The following is a 19032-nucleotide window of genomic DNA, read 5'->3' as shown; positions in this document are numbered from 1 at the left end:
ATCACACACAGTGTGTGGAGGCTTTATTGTCTTCCCAATTTATTGTTTCTTATCTGTGAAATTAAAGTAAATCAAAGCTTTGTTTCCACTGAGGGAAATGGTTTCAGCTCACAGAGACAGACAGGAGGTCTGCGTGCAGTTTCATTTCTGGGAGGTGCACGTCAGGCTACATAATATAGATAGTTATTGTACGAGACCCTATACACAGTCTTTACTAATAAGATAATCATCTGTTATTCCCACAGTGGGGAAGTTTAGTGTTACAGCAGCAGAGGGGAGAGTGTAATAACAAGTAAACACACAGTAAACACACTGCCGAAGAGGGAACGTATATGTAAAAGAGTAAAATAAAAACCTCCGTTGCCTTTTCCTCTCTCCTTCTCCACTTTTCATCCGTATACTTCTTTGCAAATAAATACGGCAGCGATAGAACCCAAAGGCCTGAGCCACACACAATACTCTGGTTATAATGCTCTCTCCAAATCTCACTCATGTTTCCACTGTGGTCTGGCTGCAGCATGGGATGTCTCCTGACGTCTCCTGATATTCAGAATGAGACTTCAGCCTAATGAGGCAGTAAGAAACAGACTGGATCAAGTGGAAAATAAAGAGACACTTATAAAAACAATCTGAGCAGCTCTGTGGTGAAAATAACCACTTTTAATGGACACACAGTGACGATGTTCAGTTGCCCCGTGTGCCCCCATTACAGATCTTTCAGCAGCCCGTTCACTAAATACTGGACCAATTAAAAGCTGTTCTTTACATGAGTCTCTTTGATCAATGTACACGGTGAGACAGGGTCCAGGCTGAAAAATGTCCACGTTATCCTTTAACGGATCAGTACATGGGCTGCAGGTTTTCTGGAAATCGTCTCGGCAAAAAAACAACGAGCCGTGCCGTCTGTCACAGGACACATTTTGTCCTTCGTCAGGGCTCAAAAACTGACGCCCATAGAAAAGTGTGGGCTCATTTTAAACCACAACATCTGCTGATTAACTCCACATCAGTCTGTTTGACCAGTGTACACAGTGAAACAGGGTCCAGGCTGAAAAATGCTGATGTTATCCTTTAAGAGAGAATACAAATTCACCAGTTCAGGGAAAGGATTTCTGTGATATAGTGTTTAAGTCTTAAATTACTTTCTGATCCGGTGTCCGACACATAGGGCCCAATATTACTGTCAATATCATCATAACACAACAGTGACATGGAGATTAGACACATTTTCAAATATGCAGTGTCATTGTTTTAGGTTTTACGATTATGGAATAAAAAATGTAAACGTCATCTCCATTAGTGAAAAATACCGTTATTAATAATGTCATTGATCCAAAGGACTCGTCTGAGACATGACAGAGACATGAGGGGAGTGAGGAGACACATTAGAGGCCTCCTCTCCTCCTCTCCTTGTCTCCTCTGTCCTCAGGATCACAGAGGAGGTGACCTGTAGACGAGGCAGGTGATCTGCGGCATGTTGAAGGTTTTCAGAGGATTTCAGACGCTTTAAAGGATTTCTGAGGATCAGGTTTTTCTTCAGATAACACAGACTCGTGATCTGGTGGATTATTTCTCCCTGAACATGGACTTGTAAGGCCATCCTGCGCCTCGGGCTGCTGTCTCTGACTATATATGAAGAACCTGACCTCCACCATGTGAAAAACATGTGACACCTGCACACCATGCATCATTGTCTGGTGAAAACCATGTATCTCCAAGTTTGGTGCTTCTCCCCTCAAAGACAGGAGGAAGTTATCTCTGAGTGTTTTGGGTCTCTGCCATGTTCGTCATGTAAATACTGATCCAGGAGCTGCGGTTTGAACTCTCCCCCACAGGAGGATCGCAGCAGGGTCACAGTTCATGAGTCTTTGGTTCACCTGAACATAAACTCAGAATAAAGACAGAGTCTGCAGCGTTAATGCAGTCGGCACATAAAAGAAGAAGTCACGCAGCATTAAATCTAAACAAGTCCTCTTTCAAAGGTGAAGGAGGTTCAGTGTGTCCTCGCTGCTGATTTACTGAGGACGCACTGCAGATCATGACTCAGCAGGAAGCGAACACTGCGTCACCCTCAGCATCTTATGAAACTACACCAGTGACTTAACGTCCGTCTGAAGCTGCAGCACAGATGAAGAGTTTGTCCTGAAGGTGGCGCTGGAGGCAAATGAATGGAGTCATTTAAACATAGAGGTTCATCCTCTGGAGAGCAGGAGGTCTCATTAAAGCTGGGTTCAGATTTCACAACAGATGTGTCCGTTCCAACAGTCACTGTGTCGGATCAGCTGATTGTGGAGTCATAAAATCTCGCCGTGATTTGGCCGACTGACACGACAGACTACACGACCAATCATCTCTGGTTGTCTTTCACGATGTGTGTGATGTCGTCAAATTATTCTCGTCCTGTTTTTATTATTATCATCTCAGTCACTGTGTGTGTTCATGTCTCAGCTGAGCTGTTACTGTGGTAACGTAAGAAGTGTCACCAAATGGGCGGAGCTACATTTGAAGAACCGCATGCAAACTATAACAGTCACTGAATCCTCCACAAGAAGTTCCTGCAAATGTTTCACAATAAAAGCCTTTTTAGAAAATGAAGGGATTCTCTCAGCTGAAATGATAAGAGGCTTTTAATTTGAAACAGAAACAAGTGTTGATTTGAAATGACAACACTGAACTCCACGCAGGCGGGCAGCGGGTGAGAACAAAAAAATATTTTTTATTTTTCAGAATAAAACAAAGTAAAAAGCTGTGCAGTACATGTGTAATATTCTAACATCTAAATCACTATTATCAAGCTGCAGTTCCTTTTATTTTGAAAGTCAGTGACACAAGTGTAACCTTTGACCCCGTGGTCACATTGGTCACCGACGTGGAGGACTCCAGCCATGAAACTGTGCAGCCTGAGGATGAGGTGGCAGCCTACATGGAGTTCAGATCCTTTGGAGGTTTGATGGTGGTGGAAGGAGCATGCTAACATGTTTCCTAACCTGGCAGTGATTGAATGTTTTCACCATCCAGTCAAAGAGACGTCCAATTCAAGAACGGAGAACCAGCTTCATGTGAGGGACTGGAGCCTGGGGGGGTTTGATCACAGGTGTGGCTTTGACTGAGACATAAGTGCTGAGCTTTGGATGGACGCTGGTTTTCCAATGTGGACCTGTGCAGGACTCTGGTTTAACAGCTGGTGGCTGCGTTCAAGCTCTGCTCAGTAAAAATGAGCATTGGGTGAAGGTAATTATAACATTCTCATGATGTGTTCAATGTAATCTTGTAAAATGCAGCCTTTGGTGAGAAACTTAAATAAATCCAGCTGTTTGAAGGAGAAATGATGTTTTCACAGCAACATAAAACAGAAAGGGAATTATGAGATATTAGATTCAGCAAAAAGAGGCAGTTTCTTAAAATGTTTGTGTTATTTTAAAGGTTGCTTCATAAACATTTATGATTGATTCAAAGGCAGCGTAACGAATGGCTGAATGACTTCAAAACACTTCAGTTAGTTTTAATAAGGATGATTTGTTTGTTTCCCCGACGCTGAAGGGAAATAAATATCAACATCAGTACGGGCCAGACTTTCACACTGGGTGCATCTTCCCTAAAGACAAAGAATAATAATACAAATCTCATATCGACACAGATGGGATTAGTTTCCTTGAAGTGATGACATATTTTTACTCGTAGACGTAAAACAAATGCGTCACTGGACATTTTTGGCAGCGAGGATCATGATGAACTCCTCAGCGACCGTCAGCATCTCTCTGAGAACGCTCGCTGTGTTTGAACCTGTTTCTGATCAGAATCAACATGTTGAATCACAGCACTGTTTGTCTGAGCATCAGAGGATCAGCCTGCTAATATTAAACCTCTTTATGAAACCGGCTGCGGTCCAAAGGTCACCTGTAGGCTCCAGAGGGATTGTGGGTAGAACACCTCAGCTAAGACTGACACTGTGTTATTGCGCCGGCTGCTCAGCGGTTACAGCCGAAACACTCAGACTTTACAGGAGCCTTTTTAGGAAATCAGGAACTTTGACTCCGGTCAGGATGTCGGGAATCTAGTTTGGTTCCTGAAGATGGATTTTGCGATAAGCAGGAAATATGAGGACGGAGTCTGAAGGAACACGAACAGCCGAACATATGACAACACAACAAGATAGAAACGCACCACAGCAGTTCCCTCTGCACTGAACATCCTGTGTGTTTGTGTTCCTGCTCCGTCCTTCACTTCAGTCCAGACTGAAATATATCTGTTATCAGACTGATTGTGATTTACATGTTTGTACATTTTGGCTATGATCGCAAGAAATACCCCCCACACACACACACACACACACACACACAGGTTCACAGGTTTAAGGGCTGAGCCAACTAGGATTTGTCCCCAGGTTCAGTGTAAACTCTGACTTATCCATGTGACTGTTAAGAAGCAGAAACATAACTTTAACCGCTGCAACTAACAAACTCCACAAATCCATTCAGCAGCTCCACCATCCACAGTCAGACACACACGGCTGATTATTTACTGCTGAGTTACAGCTCACAACTCGCACCAACCCAAACATCCTGGTGCAGACTATTTACTGGAGTTTACCAGCCTGTGGCTCATCAGGCATCTCAAGATCATTACAGACAGGGCCGCTCTCTGCTTTCAATGTCTGATAGTCCACCATGAACATTTTCATCACATCAATGAACATGGTAGTGTTCATCAAAGAAATTAACACTATTTCTCTGCACATACGTCCCTGAGGTTGGTGTCAGTATTCAGGTGTTCAGGTAAAGACGCTCTGAGGAGTAATGTCATTAGTTGTGGGCTGTTCCACTGTCTGACAGTTAATGCCAATAAAGCTAATTTCATTAACAAAAACTGACTTGACATGGTTTTTTTTTCATGACTGAGATCTTAATGAGACGGCACCAACTTCATTCAACACTAACTGTGACTATATCAATATTTAGTTGATGAAATAAAATGAGACTAAAATGTAGTTTAAAAAAAAAAACCTTACTAAAATCTCTCCCGTTTGTAAAGCACCCCCACAGTGCTGCCTGCTTCTTTTTGGAATCCAAATACAGCTGTTCAGACAGGATGCAGACAATATTTGGGTGAGAGGGTGGAGCTGTGGAGGAGCAAGGGGCGGATCACTTTATCAACCCGCTGAGTACTGCCATTAGCATCAAGCTAGCAAAGAATGTTCTTTCTTCATAATGGAGGATATAAAGGAATCAAACTCACGGATAGTGTCTGGGCCTTTACTCAGCACAGCTGCAGAGGCTACCAGCTGCATCTTAAACACACCACACCATTTAGCATTCTGTTCTTAGTTTAATCAAACTCAACACTTCCTGTTTCTGTTTCAAATTAAAAGCCTCTTATCATTTCAGCTGAGAGAATCCCTTCATTTTCTAAAAAGGCTTTTATTGTGAAACATTTGCAGGAACTTCCTGTGGAGGATTCAGTGACTGTCATAGTTTGCATGCAGTACTTCAAATGTAGCTCCGCCCACCTGGTGACACTTTTTATGTTACCACAGTAACAGTTCAGCTCAAACATGAACAAACACAGTGACTGAGATAATAATAACAATAACAATAATAATAATAATAATAGGACAATAATAATCTGATGACATCACACGCGTTGTGAAAGACAACCAGCAATGATTGGTCGTGGACCAACATGCAGTCTGTCACGTCAGTCGGCCAAGTCACTCCACAATCAGCTAATCTGACACAGAGACTGTTGGAACAGACAAATGTCGTGTAATCTGAACCTGACGTTACATTTGTACTTTATTCTGAAGCAGATACGTTGAAACTTAACGTTTCAACAACACTGTGGTGAATGTGTGGTTAAACAACAACGTCTCAGTTAAAAAAAACTGCTTTCCGTGGCACCATCTGCGCTGAGATAGTAGCGATGGGTCTCTAAACAACAGCTACAGAATGAGGTGAAATAAATATTACATAACTAACAAGGACATTTGACAAAAACTAAAAAATATGTTGTAAATGTAAAAAATATCTGACAAAATTAACGTGACAACAAAGGAAGGAAGATGTGCCTCAGGTTGTGTTCAGGATCACCTGGGGTCCGTTTCACAAAGCAGGTTTAGTGAAAACTCAGAGTCTGTTAACCCTGAAATGAGGGAAACTCTGAGTTTTCCATTTCAAAAAGGGAGGTAACTCAAACCAGAGAAAGAGGGGTAACTCTAGCCTGTTTCAGACAGAGAGGTAACTTAAGCTCTCGGTCAGTTACCGTAGTAACAGACTCTATGAACCTAACCTGGTCAGGTCAGTTACCGTAGTAACAGACTCTATGAACCTAACCTGGTCAGGACCAGGTTTTTCTCAATGAATCTCGAGTTTCTCTCTGTCTCCGCCCTCTTTCAGAGCCACACACTCCATTTGATTTCCTCATTCATTCAGTCAGCAGGCGAGTTTTGGCGTAGCCTAGTTCTGCCGTCTGTCATTTAAAAAAATCATTAAAAAAATCAGAGTCAGTATATTAGAAGTCCATTAGGCACAGTAGGTGGCGACTTTTTTCACTAACATGGCATGTCCTTTTGATAACGATCCCGTGGATGAAGGTGCAGCATTACTGCGCAGAGAATTAAATATTCGTCGGGAGATGGTTATCAGACCGCGCATAGATGTTTTAGCATTTCCACACAATTATCTTTTTGAGCTGTACCGTTTCACGTCACAGTCCATCATCTACATACACAACCTAATCCGTCCTTACATTTGCAACATTACCAATCGTAGTCATGCTCTCACATCCCAGCAGATATTGTGTGTTGCGCTGCGTTTCTTTGCAAATGGAAGTTTTTTGTACAATGTCGGAGATGCTGAGCACTTGAGTAAGGCAACTGTATGCAGGGCGGTCAGAAAAGTGTGCTCGTTTTACGGGCATCTGCCTTCTTTCTGTTGGCTGAGTAGAAGTCTGTGTTAGTTTAAATAGGCTTAATTATTTAACAGAACATGATATAGATGAGAAGACATTTATGTGTGTGAAAACAGCATTATGTTGGGGATAAAACAACTGCACAGTCAAACAGCCACTTAATATTTACTTTACAATGTAAAACATGATCAAAATGAGGTACCCCCATGAGATTATGCCGAGGTCTTACCTGTTTGAACAATGTTTTTATATTACATCCTAAACTGCTGCCAAGTGCGTTTCTCCCCCGCGGGATTGCACCTAAATGAAATAAATTAATAGGCTACCATTCAAGCAGTTTTCCCCTGTAATATTATTGTGATTGCAAAGGACTACATTTAAACTTAAGCATTGACTCGAGCAGCAATGTTCTCCCACGCCGGCTCCCTCTCTCTAGCAGCTGCAGCGGTGTTGCACTTCTTTTTGAAAACGTGTTCAAACTCGCCGTATGAGCGCATTAAGATTTCTAATTCTAGTGGGGTGAAAAATGCAGCCCTCCTCTTTCCCGTTGCCATGGTGACTCGTCGAATCGGGGCTCCATTGATGCTGGCTTTTTATAGTCGTGGTGCACGCGCTTAACTCCAGGTGAAACTACTCCGAGTTGATTAAACTGATTCAAATCAGCTGTTCTGGAACCGGAAACTCAGAGTTTCCTATCTCAGAGTAGATCAACTCAGAGTTCAGGATTAGACTCAGAGTTTGTTGAACCTGCTTTGTGAAACGGACCCCTGAGTGAGTCAGAAATCACAGCCATGTGGGTACGTCCAGTATAAATATGGATGTGACTCATTGTTTGTTAATAACATCTGTGGTGCTTTAACAGCTTTTTTTCACGAGGGAAAAAAAATATTTTTGCTTTAAAAATGACTCAGCATTTATTGGATTATCAGAATAGTTGATTTCCTGTCGATCGACCGATCGATAAACGGACTGACTGTCGCAGCTCTGCTGATATATTTGGTCTCTGTGCAGCCTGCAGCCCTTTAAAGGAGCACAGACCTCAGATCAGTGATTCACTGGCTCCGTCTCGGCCCGCTCAGTATTTACGAACATAAACAAGTTGTTCCCGTCCGGCAGGACTGATCCGAGGCTCAGCTGTAATCTGTGACAGCAGCCGCAGGGAACATCTGGCGTCGCTCCGCCGTCCGTGCGGTGGGAAATCCATCAGACAAAATCAAGAAACAACAAGTGTTTCACTTCCTGTCTTCATCTCCTCTGTGTCACTGTGAGAAAGCAGCAGAAGCTCTGGCTGCTGATTGGTCACTGATCCGGGACCTGAGGCTTCGCCGCTCGGGCCAAATATTTCAGATATGAAGAAAACTGAAATAATGTGCAGTTTCTCACCATCAATCACGGTTTAATAACTTCCTGAAGTCTGGAAACAAACAGACGCGTCGGATCACTGAGGGACAGAAAAACGACTTCTTACAACTGCTCATCTTCTGATTCGCTGCGACCGCGGTGCTGAGCTGATGCTGCTGATCACTCAGGGCTGCCACATGTTCAAGGACAAAATTTAAAAACTTCCAGGGCTTCACAAGGACACATCAGAAGAATTTCGACAACCATTCCCAACATACAACACAAGTACATAAGTCAGAATGGACGAGCGGTCTAAGGCGCTGTTTTCAAATTGTGTGGGTGGCGTGGGTTCAAATCCCACTTCTGACAGCAATAATTTAGGGCTGAGTCTACAGGGACTCACCTTGAGAACTCAAAGGTTGTTGGTTCAATCCTGCGTCTGGACCAAGCATGGAGGGTGTAAGTGTCAGCCAACAGTGCAGTCAGCCCATTGGTTAATTAGTTTGGAGCAAAGAACGCACCGCATCTTCAGACGTCCACATTCTTCCTTACCATGACATCAAAGTGCTCCTCATGCTAATGAATCGCCCTCAGCTGCCCACATCATCTCAACTATGTAGTTCTTTTAAAAGTATTAGTGGGGCAGAGGTATAAACTGGGATTCATCGCCCCACATGTTGAACCACGCCGTCACATACATGTAGCAAACACAGTCAAACGTCTCTGCTCTGCGTTCACAGAACCTGTTTGTATTGTCTGTACCGAGGGAACGTACGGAGTCTGGCAAACAAGCGTTTCTGTCTGCAGCTCCTGATCTGTGGAGTCTTCTGCAGGAGGACTTAAAGTTTCTCTCATTGGTTCCTCTCAGATGTTTAAAGCTCTGCTGCAGGATTTGTGAACACAGTCATCTATATGTTAATGTCACAGTGTGTCTTAGCTGCTCTTTATATTTCAATGGCTCTCTTACAGCATTTACTGATGTGCTTTTTGGGTTTTCTTTGTAGTAAAATTATGTTGTGTTGTATATTGCCTGTCTTAGAGCTCATTCATTCATTTATTATCCGTAACTGCTTATCCTGTTGGGGGTCGCGAGGGGGGTGGAGCCTATCCCAGCTGACACTGGGTGAGAGGCGGGTTCACCCTGGACAGGTCACCAGACTATCACAGGGCTGACACATAAAGACAGACAACCATTCACACTCACATTCACACCTGCAGAGGAAACCCACGCTGACACGGGGAGAACATGCAAACTCCACACAGAAGGGCTTCTCCACCCCGGGTTCAAATCAGGAACCCTCTTACTGTGAGGCGACAACGCTAACCACTGTGTGGCCCCACACGGCGGCACGGTTTTAGAGTAGTATATTTATATTTTGTATTTTTGTTCTATGTTGTGTGTCTGTAACTGATGTTACCGTCTGCAGTGTTGGGTAAGGGTTACTTTAAAAGTAATCAAAGTACTCTAACGCGTTACAAAGTAACGCGTTATACCCAACTCTGACCGTCTGTAATAATGAGGACACTCTCAAAAAAGAGATTTTTAATGTCAAGAGCTTTTTCTGGTTAAATAAAATAAAATGAAAAATAAGCATTTTTTATCTAAAGACTGAAACCAAATCTAAAATAGCTGCCAAAATTAACACTGCTAACATAACTCTTTGCCTCAGTGCTAACTGCCTTAACCTGGACACATCAGAGTGATGAGTACCAACCAATCACAGCAAAGAAGGCAGGACTAGGTGAAAGTGTCTTGGGATAAAAACTAGTTCCAGCATTATTTTTAACGTCTCCTGTAAACAGTGTGTGTTGTGTCGTGAGTTTCTGTGTTTGTTGGTTCTCTCTGTTTGCAGCTACGTGATGTCAGACAGGTGAAGATGTTTTCAGGTTGTGTGATGTTTAATGTGCGGAGTGATGAAGGTCTGATGAAGACAGTGAACGTACCGATGGGCAGAGCCAGGAAGAACGGCAGCCAGCAGAGGATGAACATGCCCACCACCACGCCCAGCGTCTTGGCAGCCTTCTTCTCTCTGGAGAACTTGAGCAGTTTGACAGTGAGCGTGCTGCGTGCGGCAGAGGCCCCGCCCCCTCCAGCCTTGGGGGTGGGGCACAGATCGTTCTGGTTCCTGCAGTGGATCCTCAGGGTGAGCTCGTTGGAGTCCTCTTGGCGCTCCTTCATCACACCGGCCTCCAGGTTCTTGGTGGTGCGTTTGGCCACGATGTAGACGCGGAAGTACATGGCGAGGATGACGGCCGTGGGGATGTAGAAGGAACCGAGCGACGAGAACAGGGCGTAGAAGGGTTCCTCAGTGATGAGACAGACTGTGTCGTCCTGCAGGAGACCAGCAGAGATAAACTTTGATTATTAACAAACTTCTACAGAAATCTCTCCTGAGTGATCAGTTAGAGAGACGTCATTATATTTGGAGAACTCCTTCATTTATGACTCCTGATGACTAAATATTCTAAAACCAAAAGCCTTCACTTCTCACTTTAACTGTTAAATAAAAGGTTTTGGTTAATATTTTAACTGGTTACACATGTTGGTTGGTGAAGTTTGCTACTCTTCAGCGTACTGCACTGCACACCAACTGGCTCTGGTTAGAGTTAGCTAGCTGCACACTCATTTGGCGATTACCGTGAGTAACGTCGTCCAGACCCAAAGGTGTTGCTGGAAACGTGGTGCCCACCCTCCTGTCTCCCCCCAGGTCGTCCTGGTGAATAAGTGGCTCAACTTCACTCGTTAACTTCACTGTTAGCTCTGTTATCACCGCTAGCAGTGTCAGTAACACCGTCACACCACTAGGACGATGTTACGAGCAGTACTTGCAAATAAGCAGTGGCGCTGGCTTCCTTCCACTCTACCCTGGTGGTGCCATCAGTTAATGTGATGGACGTTCGTTTCATTCGTATTTAAACATTAATGATTAAATAAATCCTGTAAATACTCATCACGCTGACCCCGTCTCTCTGAGGACAGGAGCCAACTAATGTGCTAACGATGCGTTGTTTCCCTACCTGTGAAGGAGGCTGCTTCCAGCCCAGCAGTGGGCCGATGGAAATGACAATGGAGAGGACCCAGACGCCCAGCATGGCGAGCAGCGCCCGCTTCTCGGTGACAATCATCGGGTACTGCAGGGGGTAGCGGACGCCGATGTATCGATCGATGGAGATGACGCACAGGGACATGATGGACGCCGTGCAGCACAGGACGTCCACCGCCGCCCAGATGTCACAGAAGATCCGACCAAACACCCAGTAATCCAGAACCTGCGGGGACAGGAAGTAGCTGAGAACACTTCAGAGGTTCTGCACAGGAGTGCCTCTTTTTGTCTTTGTTTGATAGGACAGATGAAGCATGACGGGGGCAGAGAAAGGGCGGAGGACATGCAGCAAGGGTGGTGGGTTGGAATTGAACCCACAGCCGCTGCAACAAGGACTCAACCTTTGTACATGGGACACCTGCTCTACCAGGTGAGCTAGTTCACTTTCATTTCAGAGGGAAACTTCTCTCTGAGGCGTTAACGATACACGGGAGTCACAGTTCAGTGTGAGTTCATGCAGCGAGAAAAAAAAAATCAAAAGCATCAGGATGTGTTTGATTTTATTTCTTTTGATGGGACAGTAGAACAAAGACAGACACGGTCCTCCTGCTGGGGGCCGAGGGGACATTTTAGTAAAATACTTTCATTATAAAACTCTGTAAAACTGAAAAGCATCACTGATGACATCAATAATAAAATAAAACTCGTGCATGAAGGGGAGAGTTTCATTAGTTCCACCTTATCTATATGCTAATGAGCTCCGGTTTGTTTTCTCTGATCCTGGTGACCGGCACATCTGGGTGATGCTGTTCAACATGTTAGCATGTTGGATGTGTTTCCATTTACAACAGTGGAGAGACGCCGACACGCCGTCCTCATCTTCTACACAACCCTCACTATGTTGCTGTTGCAGCTAACGGGAATACTCAGGCCCTGTGTAGACGACAACGGTTTCTCTAAAAACGGAGAAGTCTGTCCTTTGCATTTTAGAAAACTTCCACATCTATATGACGACGTTATTGAAACGATCCCTGTTCACATGGAGCTGCAAAATCGAGTACAGTAAAGCTGCAGTACTGGAGGCTGCAGTTTTAGGACCGTTTAAATTGCAACCTGAGGTTTATTTTTAGTTTTTGCTATACCCAAATACTACTTTCTTTAAATAGCTATAATCAGTGTTGGGCAGTAACGCGTAATTTGATTGATGAAGCCCAGGTAACTATACATTACCACTGCCGGTCCTCGCTGCTCCTCTCACCCACACTTGAGCACCCGTTCTGGGATACACAATGTCGGCCCGCTTTGCCTGACCTCCGCGGTGCTCTCCACTCCGTGGGTGAGAGGAGCGGAGAGGACCGTGACGAGGTGGAGTTGCCACAGTAGATCTACACTTTGCTGGAGAGTGGAGTTGCCACAGTAGATCTACACTTTGCTGGAGAAGCGTTGATAAAATCAACAGGGCGAGCAGCACAAACAGAACTCAGCATTGTTGTTGTGATGGTCGACTTTCTCGCACATGCCTAGTGACTGGAACCGTAATGAGCATGTGCGAAAAGTCTCAGTTTTCAGAGGAACTGCATATTGCAAGTTTACATGACAACGGAGACACTGCCATTTCCAAAAAATTGCACTCTGGAACCCATTTTCAAAACGTTGCGTTTTCAGGCACCCAAAACGCCGCTGTCATCAGCCAAAACGCAACTAAAGTTTACTGTTTTCAGTTGAAATCGTTGTCGTATAAACAGGACCTCAGGCTCCATCATTTCATCTGTGCTCGTCATGGTGTGGCTGATTCACAGCCAGCAGCTTGTTGTGCTAACCTCAGCACAGGCTCTGAACTCTGGTTCCACATTACGTGCAACAATCTACATATCGTGTGTTCTGTGAAGTGCGCCAGACTTTAGAGCCAATTTGACACAGTGGCCATACAGTGGAATTACAACTTCCAGGTCCGGCACGTGATGACACGGGACCAAAGAATAAGACTTAAGCCCAGTTCAGATCAAAGACTCACTTTGAGATTGGAGAAAAAAACGCCCCGGCTGCTTGTATTTCTTTCAACCAATCACAATCGTTCTGGGCGGTGCCACAGCAACGGTGTGCTTGCAAAAATATTGCCGGGGGAAACAGGTTTTGGTGTAACACGCCCACAAAAATATCGCCTACAGGATGCAAACCATGGCAGAAAAATGGCTACATCCCCGCAAGATCAAACACTGCAAAAGTTGGTAAAGGACGTGTTGAAAACTGCAACCAGAGGTGGGAGGGCGGGACTTCAGCGGGTGGCTCATTCCGCCCAATGAGAGGCTGATCTTTGCAGCGAACTTCCACCCACTCAGACTAAAAGCGACCTGACTCTGACTTTTGTCACCTTAACTTCCGTTTGTGTCCTGCTGTGTTTCCCCCGATGCCACCGAGCGCCTTTAAACTATAACGGCGACCGGCTGCGTTTCATGCCGACATTAATGGACGGCTTTTTCGCCAGTGTCTGACGCCACAAGTCACTGGCCAAGCGCTGGATTTCGACGACTTCGGAGTGAGACCAGGTTGTCTAAATCACAGTAATGTAACAGGCTTTAACTGTGAGGTTACAGTTATATACAGTAAGTGTACAGCAGCACGCTGCTAAATCACAGTAATTTGCAGGTATAACTACAGTCACATCACAGTACACAGCTGTCAGATCACAACTATTTACTTTAAATATGATACAGAAACTTACAATTAAACTGATGCAACAAGTAGCCAGTAATTTACTGTAAATGTACAGTGAGATATTTCACAGTGTAGGCTACATGTTAGCACGAATACTATGGTGATAATACAGTTTACTCTCACAGTCTTGTCCACAATAATCCCCCTGCCTGTACACACCACACAGGAAGTCAAATACTGAGTTTTGTTGGTTTCTAAGCTTCGTAATTCTTAAAACTGAAATATGGATTCATGCTGCAGATGAGCTTCTTTACTCTCATGTGTCTGTGCAGTCCGATGAGTCTTTGTCTAGATGGAGAAAGTCATCAGAATGTCAAAAATCTAACTGTGATTAAATTAAACAAGTCTGATTTACACTGCAACTTATTTCCAAGAAGTTACAATATGTAACTGTAATATTTCATAATAAATGGCATTATTATCACCTCACAGGCTTTTACTGTGATATTTATCTAAAGTCAGAATTTTATTGTGAAAGTCTGCAGGTATAAATATAGTAATTTTACTGTTAAATCACAGTAATGTGCCGGCATAACTACGGTGAGATCACAGTATACAGCTGTCATTTCATAACAATTTACCAATGATACAGTAATTTGCTGTGAAAGTGATGCAACAAGTAGCGACACTGTAAAATATGCGACTGTACATTTAAAGTTAATTACTGTATTATATTGACAGTAAATAGCTGTGAGCTGACAGCTGTATACTGTGCTCTCACTGTAGTGGTACCTGCACATTACTGTGATTTAGCAGCATGCTCCTGTAAAATTACTGTATTTAACTGTAACCTCAGTTTATGTACATTGGATTACTGCAATTTACAGTAAATGCACCATTAAATATTTAACACTGTGTTCATGTATTGTTGTTCATTGTCTTTTAGCTGCTCCCTGATTTCTTTTTCTTTATTTTTCCATCCCTACGTCTCTTCTACTGATTATTTTTAAACATCAACACATTTAATGTATAAAATATCACCAAACTGTAAATGATCAGTTTCAGTTTGTCAGAATCCAAAGTGAAGTATTTAATTGTTCATTTAATTTACTTATTAAACGAAAAATAAAATATTTATGTCGGAAGAAGTGTAAATATTTAAAATGTATTTCTTTGATAATGCATTAGTGGATTAATTCTAATTGCACCTTATTTCCTTTTCTCTCTCCTGTATTGATCTGACACCATAAAGATCTAATCTATGATCAGTAACTGCAGCTCTGACCTCCAGCGTGGCGGACACCGGCAGCACGGTGGTCCCCAGCAGCAGGTCCGCGATGGCCAGGTTGATGATGAAGTAGTTGGTCGGGATCCGCAGGTGTCGGTTACAAACCACCGACAGGATGACGAGGATGTTCCCCACGATGGCGAACATGATGAAGAAGGCCAGCACCATGCCCACCGGCACCGCCCGGCTCAGGTCCAGCGGGGCGGCGTGGTGCTGCGGGGAGCCGTCGGTGCGGTTGGAGGAGGAGTTGGTGCCCGGCAGCGGCGGCTGAGTCCCGGGGTAAAGATCCGCAGAGGAGCCGTTGGTCCACAGACTCATGCTGAAGGAGGTCCGGGTACAAACACGGGTTATTTACGGGTTTTTATATTTTACATTAAAAACATGAATATTTAATTAAAACCGGTGAAAGTGTGCGCGCGCTCTTATTGAGGCAGATTTTGGCGCAGAAACAGCGGCAGTGTCTTAATGGTTAAAACATCCGAGTAATTGCCGGTAAAAATCCGTAAGAATCCGAGGTGCTGTGTGAGGTTAAAGCCCATGGCTGGAGCAGCTGCAGCAGGTGGAGCAGGTGGAGGCGCGGGTCAGCTCCGTGTCTCCGGGGCGGTCACTCTGACAGCCCGCTGCCGGCCCGCAGAGCTCCTCCTCGGGGGAAAGTGCGGCTGCGGGAGCGGGTCACGGGTCTGTGTGTCCTTTTATGGTCCAAGTGTTTCATGTGGGAAAGTTTCAACTGCAGGAAGGAAAAAAGAAAAGAGACACAGAATCCATCTGTCTGTCTCTCAGGGGGACAGAGACACACTGAGACACTGTCTGTCTCTCTGTGGAGTTTAATGCAGTGCGTCTAAAGCAGGTTGGACTGTACGGTGGCCGAGAGCTGCCAAAACCATCAGCACTACATGGAAAGAAATAAAGACATGATTAAGTTCATATTTATTGTTGAATCTGTGTTTTGTATCGTCGCCTGTATTTTTTCTGATTTATTTTTATTTTCAAAGACTTTCCCCGCCAGCAGTTTTATCATATTCACTGATGGTTAAAGACACAGAATAATTTCTCCTATGAATATGTAACAATATAAGAACAGACCTTCTGTTTTTATACACAAGAAACATTTTATTCTATTTTACTCCAGTTCTTTTTTATCAACACTTGAATTTGTGCATTTTCATTTTATTAAAAAACATTTGGGCCAAAAAGCTGAGAAAAATGCATATTTGTCAGAGGACGTCCTTTTCAAGCATAAAATCAATTTCACAGTCACATTTTTTTCTCATTTCCTTCATTTAAAATTCATTCATTCATTCATCTTCTAACCGCTTCATCCTTTTGAGGGTCGGGGGGGGCTGGAGNACATGCAAACTCCACACAGAAAGGCTCCCACGCCCGGGATCGAACCGGCAACCCTCTTGCTGTGAGGCGAGAGTGCTAACCACCACACCACCGTGCCGCCCTCATTTAAAATTGTATTAATAAAAATAATAATAGTGATGAAAATAACAGTCTGTTGGAGGTATAGCCGGGGAACACGTTGTCACGTTCAGTGTTGTCTCCGTCTCCTCTGTGGTCGTCATGGAGATCCTGTTTCGTCCCACCAAACTCATTTGCTTCTTCGTCCAAATCGGATTCAGAATGTTGATCAAAACATCGTCTCTAAAATCATAAAGGTCATAAATGATTTTATCATTTTCAGACTTGACTTTTGCGACTCCATATTCCTGCGTCACGTCTCGTTCAGACCAAACACCATGTGAGTTTTCGCGTCATGTTGTTCACATGAGTTTGAACGCTAGAATATTTTATGATGACTCGCTTCATACGCGTGTGAATCACTGAATCAGTGAATTAACTTTTGCCAGTACGTCTGTGGCGTCATACGTCCCTGAAGGATCTCACAGCTGATTGGCTGTCGTGGCTCAAACTGGATGCTGGAGTTCAGATCTCTTGCTGAACTCCCCTATTTTGCATCATTTGCATCGCGTCCATCACACCATCTGGCAGGAATTTGAATCTAATCGCGTCTTGACATTGACTTTACGTTGAATTCACTCGTATGAATTGTTTCCTTCGCGCCTGTCATGAGCACAACATCAGTCAGAAGCAACTCTCACGGCTACAACTGGTTCACAGCTCTGCTGCAGGACTTCATTAACAAAAGGGACACGGCACACCTGTCTGAGCATCGCTGCACCGGCCTCCATTTTAGAATTATTTTTAACATTTTATTTCTTACCTTTAATGCCCTCTATACACTGTGCGATTTTAGCAATCTTATAAGACCACTGCATGACACACTGTGAGACGTGGATCTAATAAACTTTGGTACGACGTAATGTTTGATGTGTGCAGATTGTACGATGGCTGTTTACTACTGAATCGCAGGTTACGACGTACGTCAATATGCAACGTCATCAGCGTGCACCGCATCAGCGTACGTCATCCATCTGCGCCACCATAGGTAGCTTGCTCACCTGGAAGTTGCAGTTGCAATTTCCTTCCATGTAGCGTCTTTTTTCTGGCGGTCATGATAGCAGCTGGAGGAAACATCAAATCAACAAGGCTTCTGCTGCCACAGCTCCACCAAACTTTCCTCTTTCTGGGAGTTCCACACACTTCTTTTTGTTCGTTTTACCTCCATGGCAAGCGATCATTTGTTTGGGTTTAGCGCCGGTGTCGCGGTGACCATTGCGTCATTGCCTGCTGCATTTCTATTGGTTGATTAGTAGACGTAGATCGTAGCAGCTGTCACACTGTGAGATGGTCATCCTAAATTTCTGACACCGTCAGAATTTTATCTCAGGTTATCTTTGGTCGCAAGACGTTGACAACGGCCGTCCTTGAACCTGTCTCACAGTGTGACGGAAGACCACCGTTTTAGAGCCACGACCAAAGATATCGCCACGTTTCTCCCACGATGGCCATCTTTTGTCTGGGACTGCCCAAAATCGCACAGTGTATACCGGCCATAAAGCATGACTTGGACGAGCTCCTGATCATGGATCCCTCAGTGATCCTGAACGCGCTCTGAGATCATCTCGTCAGCTACTTCTTGCCCATCTCATAACTAGAGGAGATCAGGCCGTCACCGTCAGGGCTCCCAGACTGAGGAACGCACTTCCTGTTGCTATGGTCATTTGTGTCTGTATCCATCTTTAAAAAACATTTAAAAACACTTTTTTTTCATGATGGCATTTCTATAAGGTCCCAGTGTCTGTATGTGTATATCTGTGTTTATGTGCTGAAGCTTGTGCGCACAGTGTGTGTGTGTGTGTGTGTGTGAGAGTGTGTGTGAGAGAGTGTGTGTGAGTGTGTGTTTGAGCATATTTATACACATTTCTGTATATTTATTTGTTTTACCACTTCATGTTTAACAGGAGGAGCTCATAGTTTATACTCCTGCTTCATTTCACAGTTTTTATTATCTTGTGCAGCACTTTGTCTCGTCTGTTTTGAAAAGTGTGATATGAATAAATGTATCATTATTATTATTATTATCATATTTTAAAGGTCCATATATGGACAGACATAGGACATTAGCTGAGGCTGTGATGTGTTAGCACAGAGGTCCTCAGTGTCTTTCAGGCTCTCAGCTGAAACACAGATGGAGCAGGGACTCTGTGTTTAAACTGAGCTGCATATTAAACTGGGCCAGCAGTCACATGTACGGTGGCCCTGAGGTGCAAAAAGCAACAACACTGGTTAAAAAACAAAACATGAAAAGAGTTATAACTCTCAGCAGATATTCTTTAGAGGCAGAACAGGAAAAATAAATATGTTCTAAATTCTAAATAGTGTTAGTACGGT

General features: G+C 43.9%; 1 protein-coding gene across 1 annotated transcript; it reads right to left on the bottom strand.

The window, feature by feature from the left end:
- Positions 1–9858: 9858 nt before the first annotated feature.
- On the bottom strand, positions 9859–16108 carry LOC126385751 (alpha-1B adrenergic receptor-like). The gene is made up of 3 exons (XM_050037680.1): positions 15232–16108; positions 11266–11517; positions 9859–10579 (listed from the first exon to the last, which is right to left on the bottom strand). Exons 1-3 carry the CDS (start codon positions 15550–15552, stop codon positions 10031–10033), a joined length of 1122 nt encoding a protein of 373 aa, XP_049893637.1. The 5' UTR covers positions 15553–16108; the 3' UTR covers positions 9859–10030.
- Between the last annotated feature and the right edge of the window lie 2924 nt (positions 16109–19032).

This window comes from Epinephelus moara, chromosome 3 (genome assembly GCF_006386435.1).
Source record: "Epinephelus moara isolate mb chromosome 3, YSFRI_EMoa_1.0, whole genome shotgun sequence".
Classification (NCBI taxonomy): Eukaryota; Metazoa; Chordata; class Actinopteri; order Perciformes; family Serranidae; genus Epinephelus; species Epinephelus moara.
Note: the sequence above shows the minus strand (reverse complement) of the source record. Positions and strands in the feature narration are given on the sequence as shown.

Excerpts from the sequence above, each read along its gene's own strand:
- LOC126385751 (XM_050037680.1), bottom strand. The coding sequence starts at position 15,552 with ATGAGTCTGTGGACCAACGGCTCCTCTGCGGATCTTTACCCCGGGACT. Across the intron at positions 11,518-15,231 it reads CGGTGTCCGCCACGCTGGAG|GTTCTGGATTACTGGGTGTT; the intron begins GTCAGAGCTGCA and ends CTGTCCCCGCAG. Across the intron at positions 10,580-11,265 it reads GGAAGCAGCCTCCTTCACAG|GACGACACAGTCTGTCTCAT; the intron begins GTAGGGAAACAA and ends GGTCTCCTGCAG.